The 25226-nt window shown below is 35.7% G+C and overlaps 1 protein-coding gene across 1 annotated transcript; it reads left to right on the top strand.

Annotated features, from left to right (window-relative positions):
• Window positions 1-6: 6 nt before the first annotated feature.
• Window positions 7-12560, top strand: LOC120259841 (probable ubiquitin-like-specific protease 2B). Its single transcript, XM_039267292.1, has 17 exons — window positions 7-343; window positions 1200-1492; window positions 1757-1853; window positions 1927-1979; window positions 2584-2781; window positions 2862-2934; window positions 4073-4181; window positions 4601-4669; window positions 5823-5954; window positions 6602-6802; window positions 6884-6939; window positions 7019-7112; window positions 7592-7682; window positions 8499-8621; window positions 9744-9951; window positions 10070-10164; window positions 11571-12560. Exons 1-17 carry the CDS (start codon window positions 190-192, stop codon window positions 12366-12368), a joined length of 2844 nt encoding a protein of 947 aa, XP_039123226.1. The 5' UTR covers window positions 7-189; the 3' UTR covers window positions 12369-12560.
• Window positions 12561-25226: the final 12666 nt, after the last annotated feature.

The following is a 25226-nucleotide window of genomic DNA, read 5'->3' as shown; positions in this document are numbered from 1 at the left end:
TCTGAATGATGTTTGGATCGATCCTTTACCCAATCCCCGATTTCTCTTTTTAGCTCTCCAAACCCTCCGCTATTACTCCTCTTCTCCGGCGCCGGGGATCGTTAGCCGCCGGCGGGAGCCAATCCTAGGGTTCCGATTTCGCCCCCTTAGTCTTCTCTCTTATCTGTGCGTCTGGGCTGATCGATTTCGATGAAAGGATCGTCACAGGACCTCTCGGTATACGACTTCGATGAGGAGGAGGCGGCTGTGGAAGCGGCCTCCGGGAAACTCATGCGACGTTTCGTCTCCAAGCTTCCAAGTAAGAACGACGACGCCATCAACAAGTATGCCTTCCTCCAGGCCTGTAAGCACTTCTAATCTTCAAAACCCTAGTTTCTGATTCTAGTTGATTCGCTCTTCGCGACGGTAAATGAGATTCAGGTTTTAATGGATGCATCGAGTGCCTTCTTCATGGGAAGTTTATGCTTTGCTTGAGGTGTGAGTGGCAAGAAATTAGTTTTTGATTTTTTATAGTTATGTTTTTGGGGTTTTCATGTGCACTTAGCTGTAAGGTAGGGAAATGAGTGGCATTTGAAATTTCTTTCTCTCTTTATTTGTCTTTGTTGTTTTTTTCTTATTGTTGCCATTTGTCAATTGTAGTTGTTTTGATCTGTTGAGAGCCAGAAGTTTGTGAACACCCTATGACTAAACTCTTTGAATATCGTGGAATGGCCGTTTGTCCTTAGTGAGGATTTTGGTGATCGAGGAATCAGCACTTGTTGTTTGGCTAGCAGTAGTGGTGGAAGTCGTATGCATTTATTTCTATCTGTTTCTTTTCTGCCTAATATATATATGATACTAACTTTTTTGAGCACCATTTTGCTCAGTTTGGTTCCTATTAATGTAAGTTGTTTACCCACATTGCTATTTTCATGTGGACAAGTTCATTTGTGCAGTATCCGCTCATTGCTTCACCTCTAGTCAGTATTTCGTGGAGGCTGCTATGACATAGTCTGTTTAATAGTCTAGCAGTAGAAGTTTGTTTACTTGGATGGTGAAAATAATTTTTAATGATCCCTTTAAGTTTTAAAATTTTTGTTACTTTCATAGAAAATCATGCTTCAATCTTGTGATTGTATTTTCCTTTTTCCCTCTACTAATCAAATCCAAGTCTTCAGTTCTTGTTTCTGATTTCATCGTGGTTTTTCTCTTTCTTGCAGTTACATCTGGCATGAACAATGAGCAGAAGGATGTGACTGATATAATGTGCATGGATCTGCATGATAGAGATAATGCCGGTACCTCATTTGCCATAGATACGCCAGAAAGGAATCCTGCTTCAACAGAGGAGATTTCTGGGATGGATGCTATTGTGGCATCCTCCTCCAGCCATGATAACCATAACCATGCATGCGTAGATGAATATGAACAAGGAAGCTTATTAGGTGCGGATTCCCTGGTAGTGAGGGACAGTCTTGCAGAAATATCAGCAGAAAACAAACTGCTTGTTGAGGTTAGGTTCGGCTTTAATTATATTCAGTTTCTCTCAATATATAAGATCTTCATTGTCTGTGTTCTATTGACCTGTCAAACATCTTGTATTGACTTGGTGAAATTTCATGTCCCTCATGCATTTGTTTTAACAATTGCCTGCATTTGGAATTTTCTCAGAAAACACCAGTTAATGAGATCACTGATACTACTAATATTTAATTTTTTTTTTAACGAGCCTTACTGTGTAATTTTCATTATAATCTTGTTGTATGATTTTTCCCAGAGGAAAGCAGTAGATCTGACTTCTGATGATGAAGATGAAAGCTGGACGTCATCCAGATCCCCTTCAACTCCTTCCTCAGATCTTGAAGAGAATAGAGGTGCTGCTTGTTTCTTACCTTTTCTGGCCTTTGTGTTAGTTCTTGCTCACAAGGTCCTGATATCTTATTTCAGGTGATTTAAACTGCTTTGCTTCTTATAGTTGTTGCCCCACATTTGAAGACATGGTAAGTATATTAATTGCTAACCACTACTGTGTTATATGTTAGGCCTGATATATTTTGCTATGCATAATCTCCTTTTTTTTTTTTTAATTTTGAAAAATGATCTATACTTATCTTCTCTAGTATGTTTATTAGTAACTAATCCATCTATTGTTATATGTCTTTCATTAGAATCTGTAAGCTCATCATTGAATTATTTGATTTATTTCTCTACTCAATAGTATGTTGATGTTCTTGGACAGTGAGTTAGGTTTGTGTGGAAACCAAATTATGACATATATGCAGCTAGTAGGTCATCGTTAATAATAAAAAATTTGAAGCTCTGGAAACCTTTTCAAAGTGAATTCATTAATGTGAATTCTTCTTGAATGTGGTAGGATTGTTGAAGGTGCTTATCTAATTCATATTAAAAGAAGAAAATCACACTCTTCAGAAACATGTGTTTACAATAAATTTTAAATAAAATTTGGTAGTCTTTTGAGTTTTGGCCTAGATTATGCCTCAAAGCTGCTTATTGATTATTCTTTATTTTATTATCTCTTATTCGCTGCATGTATGCTTTCATTTAGTCACCCCTACATGTAACTGGCTTTCTTGAGACTTGCAGGAGAATGTTGAATCAGCAGTAACTGTTTTCGCCGATTATCTCATATATGAGAACATGTCCTATGGAGAATCTCAGATAACCTTCTTTTCAGATTGTATAAAGTTCGAATGTTATGATGCAAGAGCAAGTGATGAAAAAGTTGTTCTAAAATGGGAAATTACAGATGTAATTCATATCACCTGCCAGTGGAGCAGAAGTGTGAGTCCTAAACAGTACATTATGTGGTCTTTGCAATATATCTATGTGATCATTATCTTAGCATGACTTCATTATGTCAGGTTGATGCTGTTCTTATCAAGTTTCAGCTCGGTGCAACAGTGCCTGACACTGAGAAAATGCATGCTGCACCTGGTAAATATTTCTCATAAATAAATTCTCTTATATATTCATATCATTTTAGTTCTGTTTTTGCTCGATACTTAGGATGTGCTCTGTCTATTTTTTATTTTGTTAGTTCTATGGTTCAGCCTAATGTGTGAGTTGTTATAACTGTCCTTGTCTACTATGTTCTATACTAGTTAACAAAGGCTACCTTTTCCATGCTGCTGACCATGGATTGTTTATATTCTTGATATGGTTCTGATGCTTTCTGTTATGAATTCCTTCTTTGAGTTTTATAATTGGGTTACTGCAGCTCTTCTGTGTTTAGAACATACCTGCCTTTTAGGCATCTATAGACTTTGATTTGCTTGATAGTGTTCTTTTAATATTTCTCCCTTCTTTTTTATGGTGCAAACTAATTGTGCCGCTGTCTTATATGTTTTATGCTAGAGGCAGCCGCCTAGATTAAAAACTTACATGCAATACTCTTTTTTGGTCTTGTTTTGAATAATGAAAAGATTTTGAAGTGATGAGTGGGCAACACTGTAACCATGATCAAATTGTTGCAGTACTTGCATTCCCATGGATTCTTGTATTACTGAAAGAGAAGACTCACGTACCTAGATCACTCTTTAAACTTGGTTATGTTTAGAATGCTTTTTAATCAGGCCTTGGTTGTGGTTAAGCGCATGTTAAATGAACAAAAAAAAGTCTATATCATTTAATAACTTGTTATGATTCTAAACTTTCCTTCTAAATTTGACAATGTTTGTACTCTTAGAATCCTGTAATGACAATAAAATTGATTTTTGAATAAATCCTTGCTTTCCTTATTTGTCTGAATATGGCTGATTGATACCTTTCAATGTTTTTATGTTTTGCACTCTGATGAGTTGCAAATATTTCTCTTTAGCAGTAGAAGCTTTAGATTTAATTCTACTGATTTCCTTTTTTTCTCACACATGCATATTCTCATGGGCATGCAATTGTTATCACGTGGTGTGAATTAAATGACAACTTGCCTGGTTTGTTATGTATGACGCTTTTATTTATTATGCATCATTAAGATTAAGCCTTCTCACTATATTTTTTGTCCTTTTACCACAGGCAATAAGGCTTTCTTTTTATCCTTGGGGAAAATTATAACATCTTTGTAAATTTCTTGTAGATGTGACGGAATTAACAATTTCTGTCGTTGATTCTTACTGGCCGGACAAGGAGCAAAAGATAATGTCTCTCTCAGCAAGTTACCAAGATGTATGGAATGCTCTTCCTGGGTAAGTTCCTGCATTCATTTTTGTTATTGTATTAAGTATACTTTTTCTACTTTGCATGTACCTGCAGTTGTCATATTTTGTAGTAGGCATTTTTTTTTCCCTCTATCTTCGTCATATGTTAAAGGGAATAGAGCCGCTTGATAATTTTGATTACTCTTTCCAAATGGACTTGACTGTCAATTTGTTCTGTATATTAAAATATCTTTTTTTCTGTTTTTATGTATCCTACTATATTTAGATAGTCTTGCTGAAGTGAGCTCTGACTTCTAACCTACATTTTCATTTTAATACTTTCAGTGCTTATTTCATGTAATTGTCACTTTTTGCACCATATTGGTTTAACTTTAATCATTTGATGTAGTTATTTTTCTTGTCTGTATTTGTATTGAGTGTTTGTGTTAACCTTGAATTGTTTGCAGTGATGGTTTGCCTTGGGATGATGAGGCCATTGGGCGAAATATGTGTCTCTCAAAGGATTACTTTGAAGAGTGAGTGAATTTTCTATCGCATAGAACTTTTTAATGTGGAATGGGAGAAACTTTGGCTTTTATTATCTATAGTGTATAAATGAACATTAGTTGCTTAAATGCTGTCTAAGGAGAGAGGAAAGCCTGTCTGCTCAATGATTTTGAACTATCTTTATAGTGACCTAAAAGAAAATTAGGAATACAACCAATTTAACATAATTATTTATAAGCTCATAATTTTATCAGTGCATTCTTGAACAATAGCTTGGTATTGTACCACAAAACAAACACAACTATGTAGTTAAATTGCAACTTCGGTTCTATATCTTATTGGAAATGGTAGTATGGTACCCTACCTCACTTTTTTCTCCCTGGTTGTAGGTCAGCTGAAACTCATGTCAACTTCAATTCTTTTATCAGCCAAAACCTTCTGATTCTTCATGCTCTTATGATAATCAATTGGTAGCATTCTTGCAAATGTTAAGCCCATTGATAATGCTAAGTTGCTTATTGAATGTGGATCTTTTATGAATCAAACATTATTTATATAAAGGCTCTTCTCTATAATTTAACACTGTAATAGACTCAAGGATTAAGGGCAACCCAGCTGATAAAGCTGACCTATGTGTGGTGATTGTATTCCTGATAATCTCTATTAGCTGAATTATTTGCTTTTTTTAATTTTTGATTATTTGTTATAGGATGGTCAAATCAACTATTGCTTAAGATTCTTTGCTTTATTATTATTATTATTATTATTATTATTAAGACTGCTCTTTTTGGAGTATGGTATCTCAACATATAGATTTGCTATAAATATCCTTTCCACATTTCTAGTAGAAATACTGTTTATGCCTATTTTTTATCATGACTTAATAACTAGGCATGATAATGATACTTTCTTGCTAACCATCCTCCTCCATTCATATTGCAAAGTATGTCGCATATGAATTTCTTTTGAAACCAAAATATGAAAAAGAAAGATTTTAAAAGAATTTCCACATTAGCTAATGATCTAACTTTTCATGGTTATTTATTTAGTTTATTATTGACCAGTTTATCATATTTTTTTTCTTAAACTATTGCTTTTTAATTCAGAGCAAGAGGGTATTCATTTATGATCTGCGAAGGCCTTGTTTTAAAATATTTATATTAACCAAGTGTGGCATACCAGAATTGCAGAGCCATTTGAAGATGTTGTATATCCCAAAGGAGATCCAGATGCTGTCTCCATAAGTAAGAGAGATATTGAGCTATTGCAACCGGATACTTTCATCAATGATACTATTATTGACTTCTACATCAAGTAAGTCAAATCACAATAAAGTTTTTTTTCCTTTTAATTTTTCATATCAGCGAACTGCTTAAGTTTAAAGGATTTTTCCCATTCAAGTTTTTAGATTCTACTAAAGCTATTCTCCTTTCTCTTCATTTAAGTTGTGTACAATATCTGGGAAAACCATTCATTAACTTGTCCAGATGATGGCTTGTCCAATTCTAACCAAGCTTCCATCAACTCCTTGACACTGTTTTTAAAAGATGAACAAAACTTCCTCAGTAAGAAAATTATATTATTCCAGGAAGCATCTTTCTTTTCTATATAATCTAGTTTGTGTAACCTCAACCTGTAGGAAGTAGCTTACCATCTAGTCATTGCTCCAAATGCAAAATTAAATTCAAGGAAAAGTGTAGTGGTTCTGAGTTTTGTAGTTCTTTTTTTCTTTTAAGCCCTCTTTTAAGCCATTATTTTTGCACCCTTTTAACCTCTTCTTTGCTTTGAAAGGGATTGGAATAAAAATAAGCAGTAATGCTGAGTCTGGTGCATGCTACCTTACTAAGAATTTTCTGGATCACATGCCTTTTATTTCATATGCGTTTTGACAATGTCGTTTATGTTATACATGAAGTCTACTTTCTAGGATTCTTGTTTTGTTAATTTAATATAATTTGCAGATACTTGAAGAACAATATTGAACCTACTGAGAAGCATAGGTTCCACTTCTTCAACAGTTTTTTCTTTCGTAAGCTAGCAGATCTTGACAAGAATCCTGGATGTAATTCAGAAGGCAGGGCAGCTTTTCTTCGTGTTCGTAAATGGACGCGAAAAGTGAATATTTTTGAGAAGGACTACATTTTCATCCCTGTTAACTTCAAGTAAAGATATTGTTTTCCTACGTTGCTCAATTTGTTGAGGTGTTTTTTCCAAATCCTAAGTACTTTTTGTTATCATTACAGCCTTCACTGGAGTTTGCTTGTAATTTGCCACCCAGGGGAAGTTACCAACTTGAAAGGCTAGTGTCATTTTTCTATGTGCAAGCTCTGGTAATGAGTTTCCATATTAAATGCATAATGGTCATCTGCTTCTTTCAGATGTTGACACGAAGGAATCTTCTAAAATCCCCTGTATATTGCATATGGATTCCATCAAGGGAAGTCATAGTGGCCTCAAGAATATCATTCAGAGGTTTGTTTCAAACTTTCAATATATGGAACTCAAGATAGTCTCATGGTATTTCCCTGTAAGCTGCATTATGCATGTAAAAGCTGTGAACTTATACATAATGTCCTGATTATGACAAACTATTTGTACGTAAATGATTATTATAGAGTATCTGGTTATCTATGTTATAGGAAAGAAAATTCTGTCAAAATTGTTTAAACCTATAGAATAAGTGTGGCATATATTTACATTATAGAATAGGAAACTTTCATGCTTTTGCTGAAGTTGTTTGAAAAGTCTAGATTCTTGGTGTTTATGATATAGAATCAGCACTATATTTCAAATTTGTATTTCTAGTTGTTGTACAATGACTATTATATTGTTACATACTTGTGATAGCTTATGGCTCTCCTTCCTGTTATGGTGTCTAGATATGTTTCACTTGATCTTTTATGCTTAGTATTGTCCAATCTTGGTGTTTAATTTTATTTGGTTATTGTCAGTTATCTGTGTGAGGAATGGAAGGAAAAACATCCAGAGTCTTCAGAAGATGATGCTTCAAAATTATCAAACCTAAGATTTGTCTCTTTAGAGGTTTGTCTGTTGCTTTTATTTGCTAATGTAGGACTAAGGGAGTTTCGACTGTATGGTGTTATATAATCTCTATTTGATATCTATTATGTGAATGTTGAAAACTATAAGTGTTCTGGTGTTAAAGCCAGTGCGATGTGAATGCTTTGCCCTTAAAAACATTATTTTGTTGATTGGAGCTCTTTCTCAGATGATATCATTTTGGATATTTACTTGACATTATTCAATATTATTGGTGTGGTAAGTTTATCCTGATGAAAGTGTTAATATTTTTGAGAATGGAAATTGTCATACTTATTATAGCTTGATTAAAGGTGATAATCTTTTTTATTTCTGGTTTTGAGAGTGTCATACTGACATCTTGCTTGAATTGTTTTGTGTCATTCAATTTTTTTCCCTGATAGATGGTTTCTCTAATGCCATTTAACATTTCATGTGTTACATGGAAATTGATTTTGAGAATCTGCAAAATGCATTACATGCACAATTTTATCTTTCATTTCAGTCTCTAGCTTTTTGGTGACATCTTTGCTCCAAAACTTTGTTTTCTATTCTTCATGGCGCATTTCAAACTTTGAATATTGGATTATCTATATGATATCTTTATTTTTCTTCACAAAATTGATAGCAGTGCTAGAATTCAAATTTGGGCCTCGGAAGTCCTTTGTAGATCTGCCCTTGTTTGTCTCATTCACTCTTCTTGTTTTGATTAATCCTGCGTAATTATATCTTATTATATTTATTTTGCAGAATATTTATTATGTTCGGTTTTTACTGTAAACTTGATGTGCTTATTCCCGGTTGATTTTGTGTTTTTAGTTACCACAGCAAGAGAATTCATTTGATTGCGGTCTCTTTTTGCTTCACTATGTGGAATTGTTTTTGAAGGAAGCCCCAGTTGATTTCAGCCCATTCAAGATGGTCAAAAAACATTCTAACTTTGTAAGCATCTTTATGTCCGAAACCCTATGCTATTAACAAAGTATGCACACTCATCTATTTGCTTTACGAATGCTCTTGTAGATCTTCCTTCTGTACCTTTGACCTGCTTTACTCTCTTGATGAATATGTTGCTTTTGTCAAGATAAAAGGTCTATACTACGTGAAGATGCTTAATTTACATGCTCTTATTTCTAATTGGTGGTTATAGTCACAAAAATCGAAGTGCATGTGAGGAGATTTGTCTAACCTCTCTTCCGTTTCATGAAGTGCATGTGAGATGCACTACTTTGGATATATATATATATATTAGCTAGATGTGCTGCAGTTGTCTTTGTTTCTAATGCCATTTATTACATATTTGATTTATGGATCAGTAAATTAATCCAATGATGTAGTGATGACAAAATAGTGGGCCAAACAATGAACAATGAATTTTAAGTTCATTGAGTCTCTAAAGATCTCTCTGATTAAATTAATTGTGGAGAGAGTGAGGTCAATAGGCATTTATGCATTAAGGCCGCTGGTTTCATGTCGTTGGAACTGATAATGAGAAGATGATCTTAGCCAATAAGCAACCTTGGTTATATTATAAGTTGCCTGCATATTATGGTGTAAAATGCATCATCTTTCTCTTTGAAGCCTCACATTTGCAGTTGAAATATGCTATGCAGAATGACTTTGTGTCTGAAAGGCCTCACAATACATTAGTTTCATGTGTTTGTAACTGTCTGTCAGCCCCTTCACAACCCTGTTTGATAATCAAAGTTTGGATACAGCATGATTACTCAAGTCCGGGATGAGCATAAATTTAGCTTTTGGTTTGTTAATAGCAAGTGTCATTTACCAACCATTCATGATCATGTAGGATATATTTACATTGCCAGATATACTGTAAAGAATTTTTCTTCTTGTGTTATGGTGTCCCAGTAAAAGAAGACATCATCGTTTTTGTCTGTGTGGTGTATAGTTGGGCGCCAAATGAAATTGGTATTGTTGTGAATAGTAGTGTGGAGAACCATGCCTGCATTGTATGGCCATCTTGGTTAATCTTAATATTATTTGATTTAGAATTTGCATATATTCTCTTTCCATTATTGTTATGTGTTTCTGGTTTTGTTCCAGCTCAATGTTGATTGGTTTTTGTCCGCTGAGGCTTCTCTTAAGCGCTCTTTCATCCGGAAATTGATTTATGAACTTTTGAAGGAGTCCTCTCATGAAGAAACTCCAGGTGCTTATGGTAGTAATCATCATCCAGTGGAAACTGAAGACAATGGTATTGATCAGGAACCTGCAAAATTTATTTCAGAGCAGTGTAAGAGTGCACATACAGGTAGTGATAATTCAGCTTGTTTCAGGACGGAAATTCTCTAGACATTCTCTCAACTTGTCTCTCACTGTTTGATGTATTAAAGAAACAAGTTCTGTTTTGCATGAATTTCTTGAGACAGGAAGAGTAGCAGCATTTTCGACAGAGTGTTCTGATCATGCTCCTGAGCTGACTGTGACCCTCCAGAAGTCTGAATGCACAATCTCCCCTATTGTGGTAGTTACTTCCCCAATTTGTTATTTTGTAGGTTTTTAATTTAAGCACCTTAATCCCCATGGCTGCATATCATTTGCTATGATTTCTTTCGTCCTATTGTTAGAATTTATTTCCTTAGTGTCGTTAAATGAGTTTATTTTTCAAAACGTTTCAAATTGCCTTTATATCATGGTGTTACATAGCTGCTTTGGGTCATTGGGCTGTGGGATCTCAATTTTGGTAATTCAAATTAACCTGAATGTTTTGAATTTATTTTCAACTGTTAAAACTTTTGATTAGATTTGCTCTTTTGTTTCTTATCGGAGGATGTTTGTTTGTCTTGCAATTGACCTTATTTCCTTGAATTAGCCATAATCCTGTGTATCTATCAACCTTACGCCAAAGCCAAGCCAATTCTTTGCTCTTGTGAGTAGGGATGTAAATGGGGCGGGCGGGGAATGGGATCCTCGTCTCCATCTCCGCTTTCCACGGGACGGGGATTCCCCGTCTCCAAATTCCCTGCGAGGGAAAAATTTTCCCCCACACTCCCCCACGGGGTCGGGGAATCTGTCCCCCACCAATTTTTTTATTACATAAAATTCTAATAATATTGTGTCAATATATATATATATATATATTAAAGTAGAAGACCTATTTGACACTTGTCAATTTCTCATAAAAATTTTACCAATATTATTTTAATAATATTAAAATATTTATAACGTAATACTAAATTATATTATTTTAAACTAATTTTTATTATTTTATCTCATAATATATAATAAAATTAATTTTTAAAAAATATTATGTCTTTAAAGTTGATAAATAGTTTATTTTATCTAATCTTAATTTTATCTTAATTTATATAAAAAAAAAATTATTAAATTTTTTTTAAATAATTATATTCGTACATCACACGGGAGTAACACTAGTATTACTAAAAGTTTAAAACATTATTAATAAATACCAAATATGTATATATATATATATATATTTTTAAAATTCAAATATTTGGTCCTTATAATCTTATAGTCATATTGAATTTTTAAAAAAAATAAATAAATAATTATATAAGTTATTTTCAATATATATATATATATATTATTAAAAATGGGGGAATCCTCCCAGTGGGGCGGGGAATGCCCTCCCCGCTCCTGTCCCGCGAGGCGGGGAGGGATTTTCTCCGGTTCCCGTTCCGGGGGTTATTTCGGGGAATTCCTGCCCCATTTACATCCATACTTGTGAGGGTGCATTTAGGTTGGGCGAATTTTGATATAGAGTATCTCACTTTATTTGTGGTGTTCTAATTTTAACTGAATATTCTTTAGAAGTTGGGAAACTTTGGCCTTCATGTTAGTTTTCACTTAAAAACAAAATATTTTCCCTAATGTTCTTTCTCATACCATTCTCATGTGTTTATGTTCTAGGAAAATGTGAATGCGAATGTTCAATCTGTTTCCCAAGTCATGGGCACAGACTTCTCAAGCCCAAATAGTGAAGATCTGGCCACCCAAATTTGTACAACATCATGCTCCATGAGAGATGTTGAAGTGCATGAGACATCCTGGAATTCTCTGCCAGAAAGAAATGAACCGGTGCAGGAGCATAATGTCGCATCTGATCAGCAAGTAGTGGAGAACCTTGGGCATAGTTCACCAGAGAATGACAGCTATGCCCCAGACAGCCGCACTTCTACCTCCAGCTATAAGCCAGAGAGTTCAGTTGAAGACTCACAATGCATCAATGGTTCTGTGGCCGATGAAGGGGAAAGCAACTGTGAAGGCAGTCAGGAAGCAGAAATCACCGGTAATGATGCCCAGGGTCATGAAGATCAGCAAGGAATTGAAACTGAAACTGAAATAGTAGTCAGAAGCTGTGATGGATCTGAGTCTGATGGCAGCAAGGGTAACAAGACAGATAACACCAAGGAAGAGGACAGGAATGCTGAAAATTGCCCTGAGGTTAACACTATCAATAATACTGAATCAGGTGGTGATTGTGATGGTCCTCCATCTCATCAAGACAACCTCATTGTATCGTCATCGTGTCAATACATCGAAGTCCCTGGTGATGATAGTTCTCAAGACGAAGATGGTGCGGCAGCTAGCAAGAAGAGAGATGAATCCGGGACAGAAGCTGATCAGCAGCCAAACAAACGTCAAAAGGTTATTCATCCTGCAGGTCGAAGACGGACCCGAAGTTTCACAAGAGATCATGAGCCCTGATGCTCTTCCAGCAATCTCAAGGTTTAAGCTGCTTTTGTATAATGTATAGGTATATATATATATTATATCTTTTGATAATTTGGATATAATTGGGTTGGTTTGTGCTTAGTATACTAGTTGTTATGTGGTGTATGTTATATTGGTATTGAGATGGTTTATTCTTAGAAAAAAAATTTTAATTCCCTTTCTTTTGTTAGAAAAATGTTTAAGTAATCAGGTGAAATGTTCCGATGCGTGGTACATTTTAAGTGTGTGTGTGTGTGTGTGTGTGTGTGCATATTGGATTAAAACCACCAGTAGCAGTGGTTTCTAATTAGCCGGTAATGACTAATGATTGGAGTGAGAGCTATCACACAGTACCTCTGAGCATATTATGTTTTTTCTCCGTGTATATTGGGAAAATAGGGGAAAATCAAAAGTTAATTATTCTTTTCTTATTTTCTTATTTTATTTGATTTGAACCTAAATGCCAAAAATAGCTTTAGAGGCTTCTTCTCAAATGCTGAGTCAGCACTTAGAAAAAAAAATTTGTATAAATTGTTTTATGAAACTCCAAAATATTTATAATTATTTTCTTATTTTTATGACTTTATGTGTGTATAAATTTACAAACCTCAACTTTTTACTTGAGAGAAGAACAAATTCCATTTTTATTTATTTTAATGAAATGAGACAAGCGTGGAGCTACCATTTATTATTATTATTATTATTATTATTATTATTATTATGAAAATGGTTCTACTGTCTAAATAAACACCCAACCAAAATAAATAAAAAATAAAGTTTCAACATCAGCAACTCACTTGAGCTTTGTTTTATTAGTCCAAAAAATCAGATGTTTCATTATTAGATTATATGTTATATTTAAGGTTTGTTTGGATCAGCTATAAGCTGATCCAAAAACACTTATTTTATAAGTTAGTGCTTATGATGATTTATTGGTGTTTGGATCAGCTTTTTTGGATAAGCTGAAGCTGTAAAATAAGCCCAAAAACAGCTTATTTTATAAACTACAAAAGACCAGCTTTTTTTATAAGCACTTAACTTATTCAAAAGTACTTTTTCCAAAAGTGCTTCTACAAAAGCCAAAAAACAGTACTTTTTTTATAACCTCATCCAAACAAGCTCTTAGCTTTTCCACGTAGAGTTGAAGTCTAGTCTATTTATTAATCCAATTAAGTAGATAAATGTTGAAGATTAACCACTTAGTCTTAAGAGTTAACCTACACGTAACAACACAATAGTAGCATTTTGTATAAATATATTCTGCCTTTATATAATTTTGGGAGAGGATGATGAAAATGAAACTCCTCATGTTATAATTTTGCAGATAAAAAAAATTATTAATGGGTTGGAGATAAAAAAAATTATTAATGTTTTAGCGAGACACCAGCCATCTGCTTCGCTAAAGCCTCCTAATTAGTGAGCATATTTTTTAACTCCAACAAGGTTGTTTGAGTTGGCTGGCAGCCATAAACTCACTATACTTAAGTTTAAGACCATTGATAATTATCCTCCTCATTCGCTGTTCACTGATCTTTCTCTTCAGGGGCGACTTGTGCAATCTCACTAAATCGTGACTTTACCTTGGTGAAGTACTGATCGATTGTCATACTTCCTTGCGAGATTGTCATGAGCTCGTTTTCAAGTAGCTAGAGTCGAGCATCATTCTTCTTGGAGAATAGTGTGGCGAGAGTGCCCCATGCTATCTTTGGTGTGGCAGCTTCCATGATATACTTCAACAGCTCATCTTTAATAGCTGTTCTAAGAACATACATTGCCTTACCGGCCTTGATGCGCCATTTTCGCAGGGCCTCATCTTTTGACTTCTCTACCGCCAAAGCCTTATTCTCCTTTGCTTTAGTGTCACTAGCAGCATTTGTCACTTCTTCAAAAATGACATCTGGTGGAGTCGTTTTCGACCAACCTCCCATAAGTCCTGTCCTTGCAGATAGGACTCTATGTAGGCATTCCAATTTATGTAATTATTATTGTTTAACTTCTTTAAACCAGCAGTCATACTTGTAAACTCTATGGCTGTATCTGGGTCACTTGACGTCCAACAAGCCTCCTTGACAGAATGTCGGTACTCCACTTACTCTGACTAGCGAACTTCTTGCAGCACTGGTGAACTCTTGATACTATGCTCGGACACTTGTTGACGGTTTGGCAGAATTGTCCTGGCAACCTTGCTCTGATACCAGAATTGTTAAGCGAAAAGAAAAATATTTTATTAAAGTTTTATATTTACAACACTATCTTTCTCTCACTATGTAGTCTCTCACTATGCACTCTCTCACTTATAGCACTCACTGAGCTCTTCACTCTTTTCTTACATGCTTTGGAGACATTGATTCATATTTATAGCCACCAAAGGTCGGTGGATAGATGGTTCTAGGTACTAAGGGCGTGTTTGGTTCGGAAGTGTTCCACCGAAGTGTCTGAAGTCCAGAAGTGGCACTTCAGTGGAAGTAAAGAGTTCAGGTGAAGTCCCTAGTTCAGTGTGTTTGGTTGTAGTGGGAAGTGTGACAACAATGATCAGTTCTGGTGTTTGGACAAAGGAAGTGAAAGTCCGAAACTGGTCACTTCGGGAGTTCATGGTATTTGGTTTGCACAGAAGTGGAGATCCAATCACCACTTCAGTATATGGTGAGCTTACCCCTTCATGTATGTGGGAAGAATGTGTTATATTTTTTAATTTTTTAATTTTTATTTTTATTTTTATTTTTTTGGGTTTGTTTGTTGATTTGTTTTGTAATTTAAATTTAAATTTTAAACTTAATTTATAATTGTATTTATTTATTTATTTATTTTAAATTTTGTTTGTTGATTGGTTTCCTATTTAAATTTTGTTGTACATTTACATCTTAAACTTATTTTTGTAATTGTTTATAATTTTTATTTTTTTTAATTTTTTTTGTTTGTTGGGTTTGTAATTAAATATGAATTTCAAACTTAAATTTGCCGGACACAATTGTAAAATTTTTGGTTTTATGAAATTATTTATTAATCTTGATAACTTTATTTGTACGTATTAGCACTTTCAATTTTAATTATCAATGCAAAATGGATAAGTTAGCGTTGATTTGTTAATTTATTGGCATACTAACAGAAATATTAACCATATCCTTTGAAGGTGATCTATTGAGATAACCATAATGCATTGATAGTTATATGTTCACATTTCAAACTTCAACAACAAAATACTTTGGAATAATATATACAATTAAAACTATGCAATACAAGGGGTCATTAGGAGGACGACATCATCGCAATTAAAATACAACTGGTTTACACTGCACATTCATAACTGTACCCAAATGTAAATAAAGTGACACCACTACTACAATTGGTGAAATGAACAAATCCCTTCATTGAATTATGATTGAACTATTCCATAATACAAAGATAGGCAATGTTCTTACATTATTACATTATTTTCGAGTATAAGTACAACCCAAGTGTGGCCATTTGCACAAACAATACAAAATTAGTAACACGAACTAGAACAACGCATTGCTGGCATGTATTCAGCTGTATCTCCAGCAAATTATGAACTCGTCCCAGTTGAAACTGCAAAATTAGTAATTGGCGTACAAGTTGCGTCAACAGCATTGATCCACTAAAGTGACTCACCAAAACGGCAATGGCAATCGGGCTTCATAGCATGGCTCAGGTGGCAAATAGCTGCATAAGGCACTTCATTGGCATTCAAGGTTGCATCATTTATGTGTGAACACTAACATCACCCACAAAATACCAAAAAGAATCCAGAATAAGGGGAAAACAACAAAACCAAACACAACTCAATTTGGATCGATTCATTGCTTGCTCCTAACTGGGAATGAGTAGGCTGCAGTGGAGGCATTGCATGCCCACTGCCCCGCCGTACTCACCCTTGGTTGCGGGCAATCAATAATCATCCTCCTAACCATCTTACCACAGCTGGATGCTTATGGCTGCAATGGATTGCCCCGCCAAAGCATCCAGAGGCTTGACAGTGCCCTCAGCTGTGTTCACACACAACAGCAACCATAGCCAGTAAGGGAACCTTTGCCTCAGTGCAGCAGATAGACATTGCCGTCATCATCGCCATAATAACAAAAACCTACAAATAATAACACACACAACATGAGCACAGATGCTGCAGATTATCTCAAGTAACAAATAGGTCATCTATATAGTACAAACAACAGAATATTATGGCAAATAAAGATGTTCACAGGCGATGTACATATAAGCTTGAAAACAGCAACACATGAAAATCTGGTCAGTACAATAACTAATATATAACATCAACATAAGCCATGATATCTAATAAAAAGTCCAGCATAATATCGAAAACCATACCCACGTCCAGCAGAAGAACAGAGTACTCAATTAAACATGCTCATAAACATCAACAGTACCTAATTAAACCTGATCATAAACATGAACATGCAATATAAGTGCAGAGTCATAGTCCATAACAACGACACAACAAAATACGAGAAACATTCAAGGTAAACTAGGCCCAAACTCAAAACATGCAGCAAAGGCAACAAAAGTGGCCACACATAGTTTTTCACCAGCATGCATGCAATGCAAGTAGTTCATAGTGCAGGAAATAAAATGTAGTTATGGATGCAGATAACGCATAAAGCATACAATTCCCCTTCCAACCCAGATTTCTAACTTCCAATTGCGTCACTCATTCCGATTGAGAAACTTCTCAACCCAAACCTGTCGTATATCAATTCTCTTCACCATGAACCTACGGGCATCATTTTTCCCGCCTCCCCGCAAAATGATCGAACACCTCCTCTAGGATTTGGTCACTAAAGCCCCTCAACCTCCATCACCTTAGCATACAAAGTCTCGATCCCAGATGGGAAGGGCACCCTAATAGCAAAGCAGCCCATTTCTCCAACAACGCTAACAAGTTCGGCCATCATGGAATTGTTTTTTTTGGTCCTCTGCCCCTCTGTGCTCGAAATGTAGAAGAGGTGGCAGGGCTAGGGCTGGGAGGCACACGAGGGGCAGAGTTACCATCCCCATCCCCTTCACTGTTTGCATGTTCATTTGGTGATTCAGTATTCTCAATTTCATTATCCTCGGATCCATATTTATCTCCAAAATCTGAATACAGTGATGTCGCGTATGACCCTGTTGCATTGTCATCCCCACAGATAATTTTCAAACCTTCATAATTTTCGATTGGTTTGTTGATAAAGGGTTTCGCAGTGGGGTGGGCCTGCAATTGACAAGAAGTGCACACACATGATAACTTATATGCTAGGAAAACTCAAACAACATCAAAAAACAACAAATGATCATAACCTCAGTGTATGTGTATGCGACAATTGGGTCCAACGTGATCATTTTGTTCTCGTCATCCCAACCTGCCCCGCTTAACTCTCTGACTTTCTTAATTTCAATATAACGTGCTTTCAATGTCCTATAATGATTTTCCACATTTTCGTGGAGTGAAATCAGGAAAATTTTTTGCGATAAGACTATGCTGCAAAGGCAACTGCTTGAAGGATTTGTCACACTTGAGTCCTTTGTTGGCTTGGTCAACCAACAATGGAATCAAGAAATTGTCAAATTCATTCTTCCACCTCTTGTTGGGTGTTCCACGCTTGCCTTTTGCAGCCTTTGCACTTGGGGCATCGGGCGGGCAATTGAGGCCTTCCATGTTTCTTCAAACTCTAAGCCATACATAAAAACCATGAAATACTGCAGATTAATTATTTTTTGAAAAGAAACACATACACATATCGAACGAGATAGTAAAACAAGGGAAAAAAAGTTGAGGTGCAAAGGAAACTGATGCGCAGGACAGTCAAAGTTCAAAGAGAAAATACAGAAATTGAAGGCAGCAACACAGTTCAAGTACGAGAACTATATTGACGCCACATCTCAATGGCAATGTTATCCCTAAGTTCCACCCATTGCATGTTTTTCCTCGCTGTTCTCGCTAGAGCGTAGATTGCGATAGAACAAGATGCTCTTCTTGCATGTTTCTATCATGTAAAATCTGGTCATTTGGATCGATTCCCGCGATATAGTTGTGGATGATGCAACATGCAATGACTAAGAGGACTTGGGTCTTGTACGGGAAAAATGGATGAGATGTAAGGATTTTGAATCGATTCTTGAGAATAGCAAATGCTCGCTCAACTCTCGACCTTAACATAGAGTGCCTAAGATTGAATAATTCCTTGTGATTTACTGGCACCCGTCCATTGTGTTCTTTGAGATGGTATCTAACCCCTCGATATGGGGCTATAAAACCATTCATAGTTGTGTATCCCGCATCTACCAAGTAGTACTTCCCTACAAGAAATGCTAACATTAAACATAGCGCATTTAACTTTGTCAAAACAAACAAGTTAATGTTCACAACCTTCTATTAATTTCAAACCCTCGGGTTGTGGTCGCGATAGTGCATCCCTAAGGACAGTGAAATCGTTAGCGGATCCTTCCCATCCGGCTAGCACATATGTGAATCTAAGATCAAGATTCACAACGGCAAGTACATTTTTGGTTGGGCCTTTCCGGCCCCTAAAACGGGGTAACTCATGAATTGGGACAGAGGCATCTATGTGTGTGCTATCCAAAAGACCAATACAATCCTACACAGGATAAAGAAATTTAATCTGAAACCTTAAAATTATGAATAATTCACCAATAAAATTTGTGTATGTTAAGTATCTTAAATTACCTTGAAAAAGGGATACCAATTAGGGTTGGTTTCAATCTCGGGGTGGCAAGTGCCATTAGGGGGTTGAACATAATCATCGCGCAATGCGCACACTGCGCGTAGGACATTATTAAAGTACCTGCTAATTGTTTCACCGGAACGAAGAAACTCTATGCGCATGGTCCTATTCTTGGTGTTGTGACCGACAATGTGTAAGAATATCGCAAGTTGTTCCTCAACTGAGACATGTCTCGTATCGACAAGGAGGTGGGTATCACGCATAACAGAAGCCAAGTGCATGAAAGGGCCTACGTCCATCCTAAGGTAACTAACACAATAGTCTCGCCCACCCCGTAATATACGGTTCATATGCCTCTTTCTAGTTAGGTCCCTGAACAATGAAAGAATGGGACACCTTGATGTCCTAGGTAAGTGCAACTCTTCAACTAAAACGGCAACGATGACAACAACTGTTGCAAAAGCTGCGGTGAGGGGCCTCGCACGCTCATCTATTGCCCAACTATCCATCTACACATTTTATGAGACAATTATGACCCAGGTTTCTTATGTGATCCACTAGATATTAAATGAAGCCACAGTAAACTATGAATATGAAAGTAAGTACCAGAATTAGAGAGCCATGTGCAAAAAAAAAAAAAATAACATACACACACAAATCCTGAGTACATCAAACATGGTATGAAACAAGTTAATGTTCTGTATAGGAGTACGATGAAAGATATGCAAAACCAGTGGATAGTGAGAAACAACATGCAAATATAGTTATTAAACAGAACAACAGCATGAAAACATTATCAAAATGGAAACAAACTATTCACAATTGAAGCTGGATATTGTCATCAGACCTGGGAAACAACATTAATAAAAAAAAAAAGGAACAAGCATGCATATATATTAAATACACATGATAAATGGAATCCAAACAGCAGTTATCAAATGGGAAAGACCATGCAAATGTAGTTATTAAAGACAACAACACAATGACAACATTATCAAAACATCAAAACCATTTCACACTTGCAACTGGAGATTGTTCACACACCTGGACAGTACTATTAATACAAAACAAAAGAACAAGCATGCATATATATTACATTGACATGATAAATGGAATCCAAACAGCAGTTAATAAATGTGAAACACCATGCAAATGTAGATATTAAAGACAAGAGCACAATGACAACATTATCAAAACATCAAAAAACATTTCACAATTGATCTAGAAGATTGTTCACACACCTGGAAAGTAATACTAATAAAAAAAAAGGAACAAGCATGCATAGACGTTGGGAGTAATATAACAATTTACAGGAAACACACTAGCACAATAACCAAGAATCATGAAAGCAGAAGTTATTAAACACTGATAATGGTCGATAAGATTAAAAAGTGGCATACATAAACAGTAGTGCAAAATACTACTTCAAAAATTTATATAAGAAAAAAATGGTATGGAAATCATTTGCATCTAGTGTGACAAAGCAGATAAAACCAACTAAAACAACAAATAAACAAATGGGAAAAAGCATATTGCATCAATTTAATAGAAATGGAAAAAGAAACAGTAAAAAAAAGGATTATAAGCAATAAAAAGGATTATAACCAAAACAAAAAAACAAAAACAACAAAAACCAACAAATAAATAATGAAGCCAAGTCTTCATGTATCACGATTTGTAACAAGAAACAAACGAAAAAAACCAAAACAAAAGTGGTTAGATCATTTGCAGATCTGTAACAAAACAACAAAACCAACAAATAAATAACTATGAATGCCTCCATGTATCACGAATTGGAACCAGGAAGAAAGAAAGGAAAAAAACATAATCGGATCTATAAGAAAACAACAAAAAAACCAACAAATGAACAACTATGATCGGCTTCATGTATCACCGATTTGTAACAAAAACAAGTAGAAAGAAAGAAAAACAACGAAAACATAAGTGGTTAGATCATTTGCAGATGTATAACGAAAAAAAAAAAATAAAAGAAAACCAAAACCAATACATTAACAGGTAAATCATTTCGTGTATAGCAAATATATAACAAAAAAAAAAACAAAAAACCAAAAGGTACACGGTTAGATCATTTCACTCATACAAGATCTATAACATAAAAAAAACAACTCATAATTGATCAGAATTGCGTTTATTTCGCAAAAATTTTGCGGTAAAAAAAATAAAAAATTAAACCAAGGTGGTGAAACAAAAACAATTGCAGAGAAAAGCCACAATCCACAATAGTATATGTATACATATACAAATAAATTAAAAAAAAAGACATCAACATGAAAACCAGACAATACTACACATGGATTAGAAGAAATCGATTCGAGAAACATGCGTGATGAAAACCCTAATAGCAAAAAACAATCAGAAAAAAAAATATTTTAACAACGGTGAAGACGCGGTGAAGAGGATGCTGTCTTCCTAACCTGCAAAGAGAAGAGAACAAACAGATGAAGAAACGGTGACCTCCTCAGGAGAGACGAGAAGGAATACAAGAGACGGCGAGTGAAGGGCTCTAGGCAAGAAGGCGAGAAGACAATGGGAAAACCCTAACGAAACCCGAGGAGGTGATAATAGCGAGGTCACGTGGGTTCGCAGGCCGGAAGTGGAGACATCAGCCAACAGTACAAAAACCACCGAAGTACGACTTCGGAGTTTTTTTCTGGGAAGTCGAAGGGGGGAAGTGGGGGTGTATTGGAGGTGTCACATCATCACTTCCCAGACCACTACAGCGAAACAAACAAATGGAAGTCAAGCTGAAGTCATGATTTCGGTCACTTCAGCCTTAAATGAAGCCAACCAAACACGCCCTAATCATACTTGCTTGAATGTTCTAAACTAATGAACCTAACGAGGCGGTGCTCAAACTTTCAACAAGGCAAATCGGTGATGATGATTCAAGAATGTTCTAGGTGCTGCTCTTTATCACTTACCACCAAATGCTTAAGTTTTTTTTTTTCCTCTTATTTTTGGTTATCCAAAGCTATGATGGAGAGGAAACCCACCCCTCCAGTTTCAGCCACAGTAACTGCACTTCGAATAGACAAACTAATCTAATATCTAGTCAGGGAAACTAGATGACCATCAACGAAGTTTCCGGCATGACAGCGGGATTGATAGCAGTTGTAGTGATCCTATCTCTGATTGTTCTTCTTTTCCTTTGCAGCTTGGCATGCGCTGCTACCCGTCCTCAACCTCCTTTTTTAAGCATGTTTCTAAAGGCGCCAGGATGTGTGTTGAAATTCAATATAAGTTAATCATTACAGTGATTATTATTGTAGTTTCAGAAATTATATTGTTACTACTTACAAGTTGTTACACATGGAATTATTGTGTCCTGACATTAAGTAGTGTCTTATCTGTTCACTCATGATTTATTCAGATTTGGTTATTAATTCGCTTGTTTTTATTCTTTGATCTTGATGCATGCTTCTTTCAGTAATTTGTATTTGTAGGTGCTTTGAGACTTGGGAACATTTGTTTGACATTTTTAATTCTTCTTGACTTAAATTTTTGTTTCCGCTATATAGCATGTGACAAATTATTTTTTGACTGTGATAGTTCCGGTGGGTTAGTCTGTCTAGGGGAGCCACTCAATCTCACAAGAAAATAAAGCACGCACACACAATCAAGCAAGAGAAAGAAGACACACAAGTTGGTTACCTAGCTCTGCACAACCTTGCCTATATTTGGGGGGCCAAGAAATGATAGAATAAAGAGTACAACTCTCCCTTCCTCTCTCAAGACAAATAATACCCTCTTAAGATTGCCCAATGCCCACTCTCCTCAACCCTCACTAAAGGGTCGCTCACTTATGGTTCATCCTAAATCTTCAAACAGGATATCTTATATAGACGTACTTATGTCCATTGAATCCTTTTTCTTTTAGAATTCTCCGCGGCTTCCTGACTTGGAAACTTTCCAATGTTAGATGTTGCAACACCCAATTGCAACACTGCCCACCTTACTGAACATGACTGAGTTATAGCCAATTGCACCCAAACTTGAGACACCTTCAATCCTTCCGGTTCTTTCAGTTTGCTTCATAGCAGTTGACTTGTCCCACGTCACTTCAGCAGGTCATCATTGCCACTTCATTTTTCTTTGCCATATCACCTCTTAGCTTGTCACATAATGCCAATCCACGTCGTTAGACCTAACAGACTGTGAAATGAGAGGTTTGTTGGAACTATTGGGTTATCATTTCTCAAACGAAACTAAAAGGAAAGTCTATGGCCGCCATTAGGATTTTGTTTGTCCCATCAAGTTCTGTGTGAATATTTACATTGAGTTTTATCATCATACCACTCGTTTTAATTAAATGCATGAATGACTTGGCCATTTATTGGTAAATGCTGATGGTTATAAAGAAAGCTTGACTTTTGAATCATTGGTGAAACTTTCTTTTCCTCTTTTTTGATTCTTATTGTCACGCCCCGAACCTAACCGGGCACGTGGCAATCGCCACGACGACAAGAAGTGGGTCCCACAAATGACCCCACATATCTGTGTCGCCGTAAGGCTCAATATAAAACCTCGTTATCACAATTATATAACTAGAAGACAACATAATAAAATATCACAAATAGGGTTCCCTAGTACTAGGAACCCTAAACACAAGTAGCAACAATAACGAAAGACAAACCGGGGTTTTTAAGATACAACCCAAAAAAATATAAATACAAGAACCACATATAAGGTCAAGTCTAGTGGATCCATAGAGGGTACATGCATACTATAACAAACCTAAATAAGAAGTACAGATAAACCTCATCAGCAGACAAAGACAACTCGTCCAACGTCGCAGATCGAAAAAGATAAAAAAGGGGAGTGGTGAGTAATAGAGGTTACCCAAAGTGAGTGGTGTCGAGATAGATGTAACAGAGTGATAAAGTATTTCAAATGGTAATTCAAAGAAATAATAATAGCATATAAAAATCGGCTCCAAGTATTCAACATATTAACAAATAACACAAGATTCATCAATAGTAAAAGCAAATAACATTTTTAAAACATAATGAACATAGCTCCAAAAAAATACAGTCGGCTTTAAAAAGCGGGCTCCCACACTAATCGTGGGTCACGACTAGTCGTGGGACCACCAAGGAGTTTTTAAAACTTTTTAAAATTTAAAAGGGTGCCTTTCCTTGGTGTTGGCACATCGAGATCCCCTGTGGTGACCCCGGGTTTCTCACATAACGTAACCCCCCGTCAATGGCTCCGCTGCACCTCTCGACTGTGGTAAACTGGGAGTTAACCACGCCCGCCTCCCATCGAGCCGGACCGTGGAACCCCACATCGCAGCTGTCGGACTAAAGTCCATCGTCACCATCAAAACTAAATGCCACAACATAATTCTTTTCTAACTTCCAATTCAAATAATCCATCATACAATGTTTAAATACGGAAATGTACATCAAACCATATCTCATTTGCATATAAATACGGAAATGCAAGTAAACATGTTTCTTTCAAATAAATAGGTATAAGCATTCTAGTTTTAACCATTTCAAGTAAATTCGTACTCAATATATATATATATATATATATATATCAAAGAAAGTCAATTTATCATCAAGTTTATGTAATAAAACATATGAAGAAATACTTTAGTACTCTTATTAAATCTATGCAATTATAAATTTAACCACTCACAGAACCAGTCGTCTCGTCCTGAGACGCACTCACTGATCGGCGAGCTCCTTCCCCTTGGAGGACGCTTCGCCACCTATATACAAGCAGGGAATTCAAATTCTAATGAACATAAGAATGATAATCACAAGAAAATGTATAAGAATACGATTATACATGTCTAATACAAAACATTAGGGTTTTAAGGCAAAACATCGTCATTTTGGATCCAAACGATCTCAGAATGGAGTAAAACTAGTTCCAATGAGTTCAGGGTAAGAAGAGCTTCAATGTGGATCAAAGAAATACCAGAAATTGCTACAGTAACCCGAACCTTATACTATGGATTTTCTCCCAATTTACAACTCTAAATCGAAAATTTTCTTCTACAACATCCTCATACATGCATTATAAATCATTGGCTTCAATTTAAGCCTATGGATCATCATATTCATGGAGAAATCGAAATTTTTATATATTTCTAAAAACAAGGAAATACGGGTGAAATACAAAA

Source organism: Dioscorea cayenensis, chromosome 1 (genome assembly GCF_009730915.1).
Source record: "Dioscorea cayenensis subsp. rotundata cultivar TDr96_F1 chromosome 1, TDr96_F1_v2_PseudoChromosome.rev07_lg8_w22 25.fasta, whole genome shotgun sequence".
Lineage (NCBI taxonomy): Eukaryota > Viridiplantae > Streptophyta > Magnoliopsida > Dioscoreales > Dioscoreaceae > Dioscorea > Dioscorea cayenensis.
Note: the sequence above shows the minus strand (reverse complement) of the source record. Positions and strands in the feature narration are given on the sequence as shown.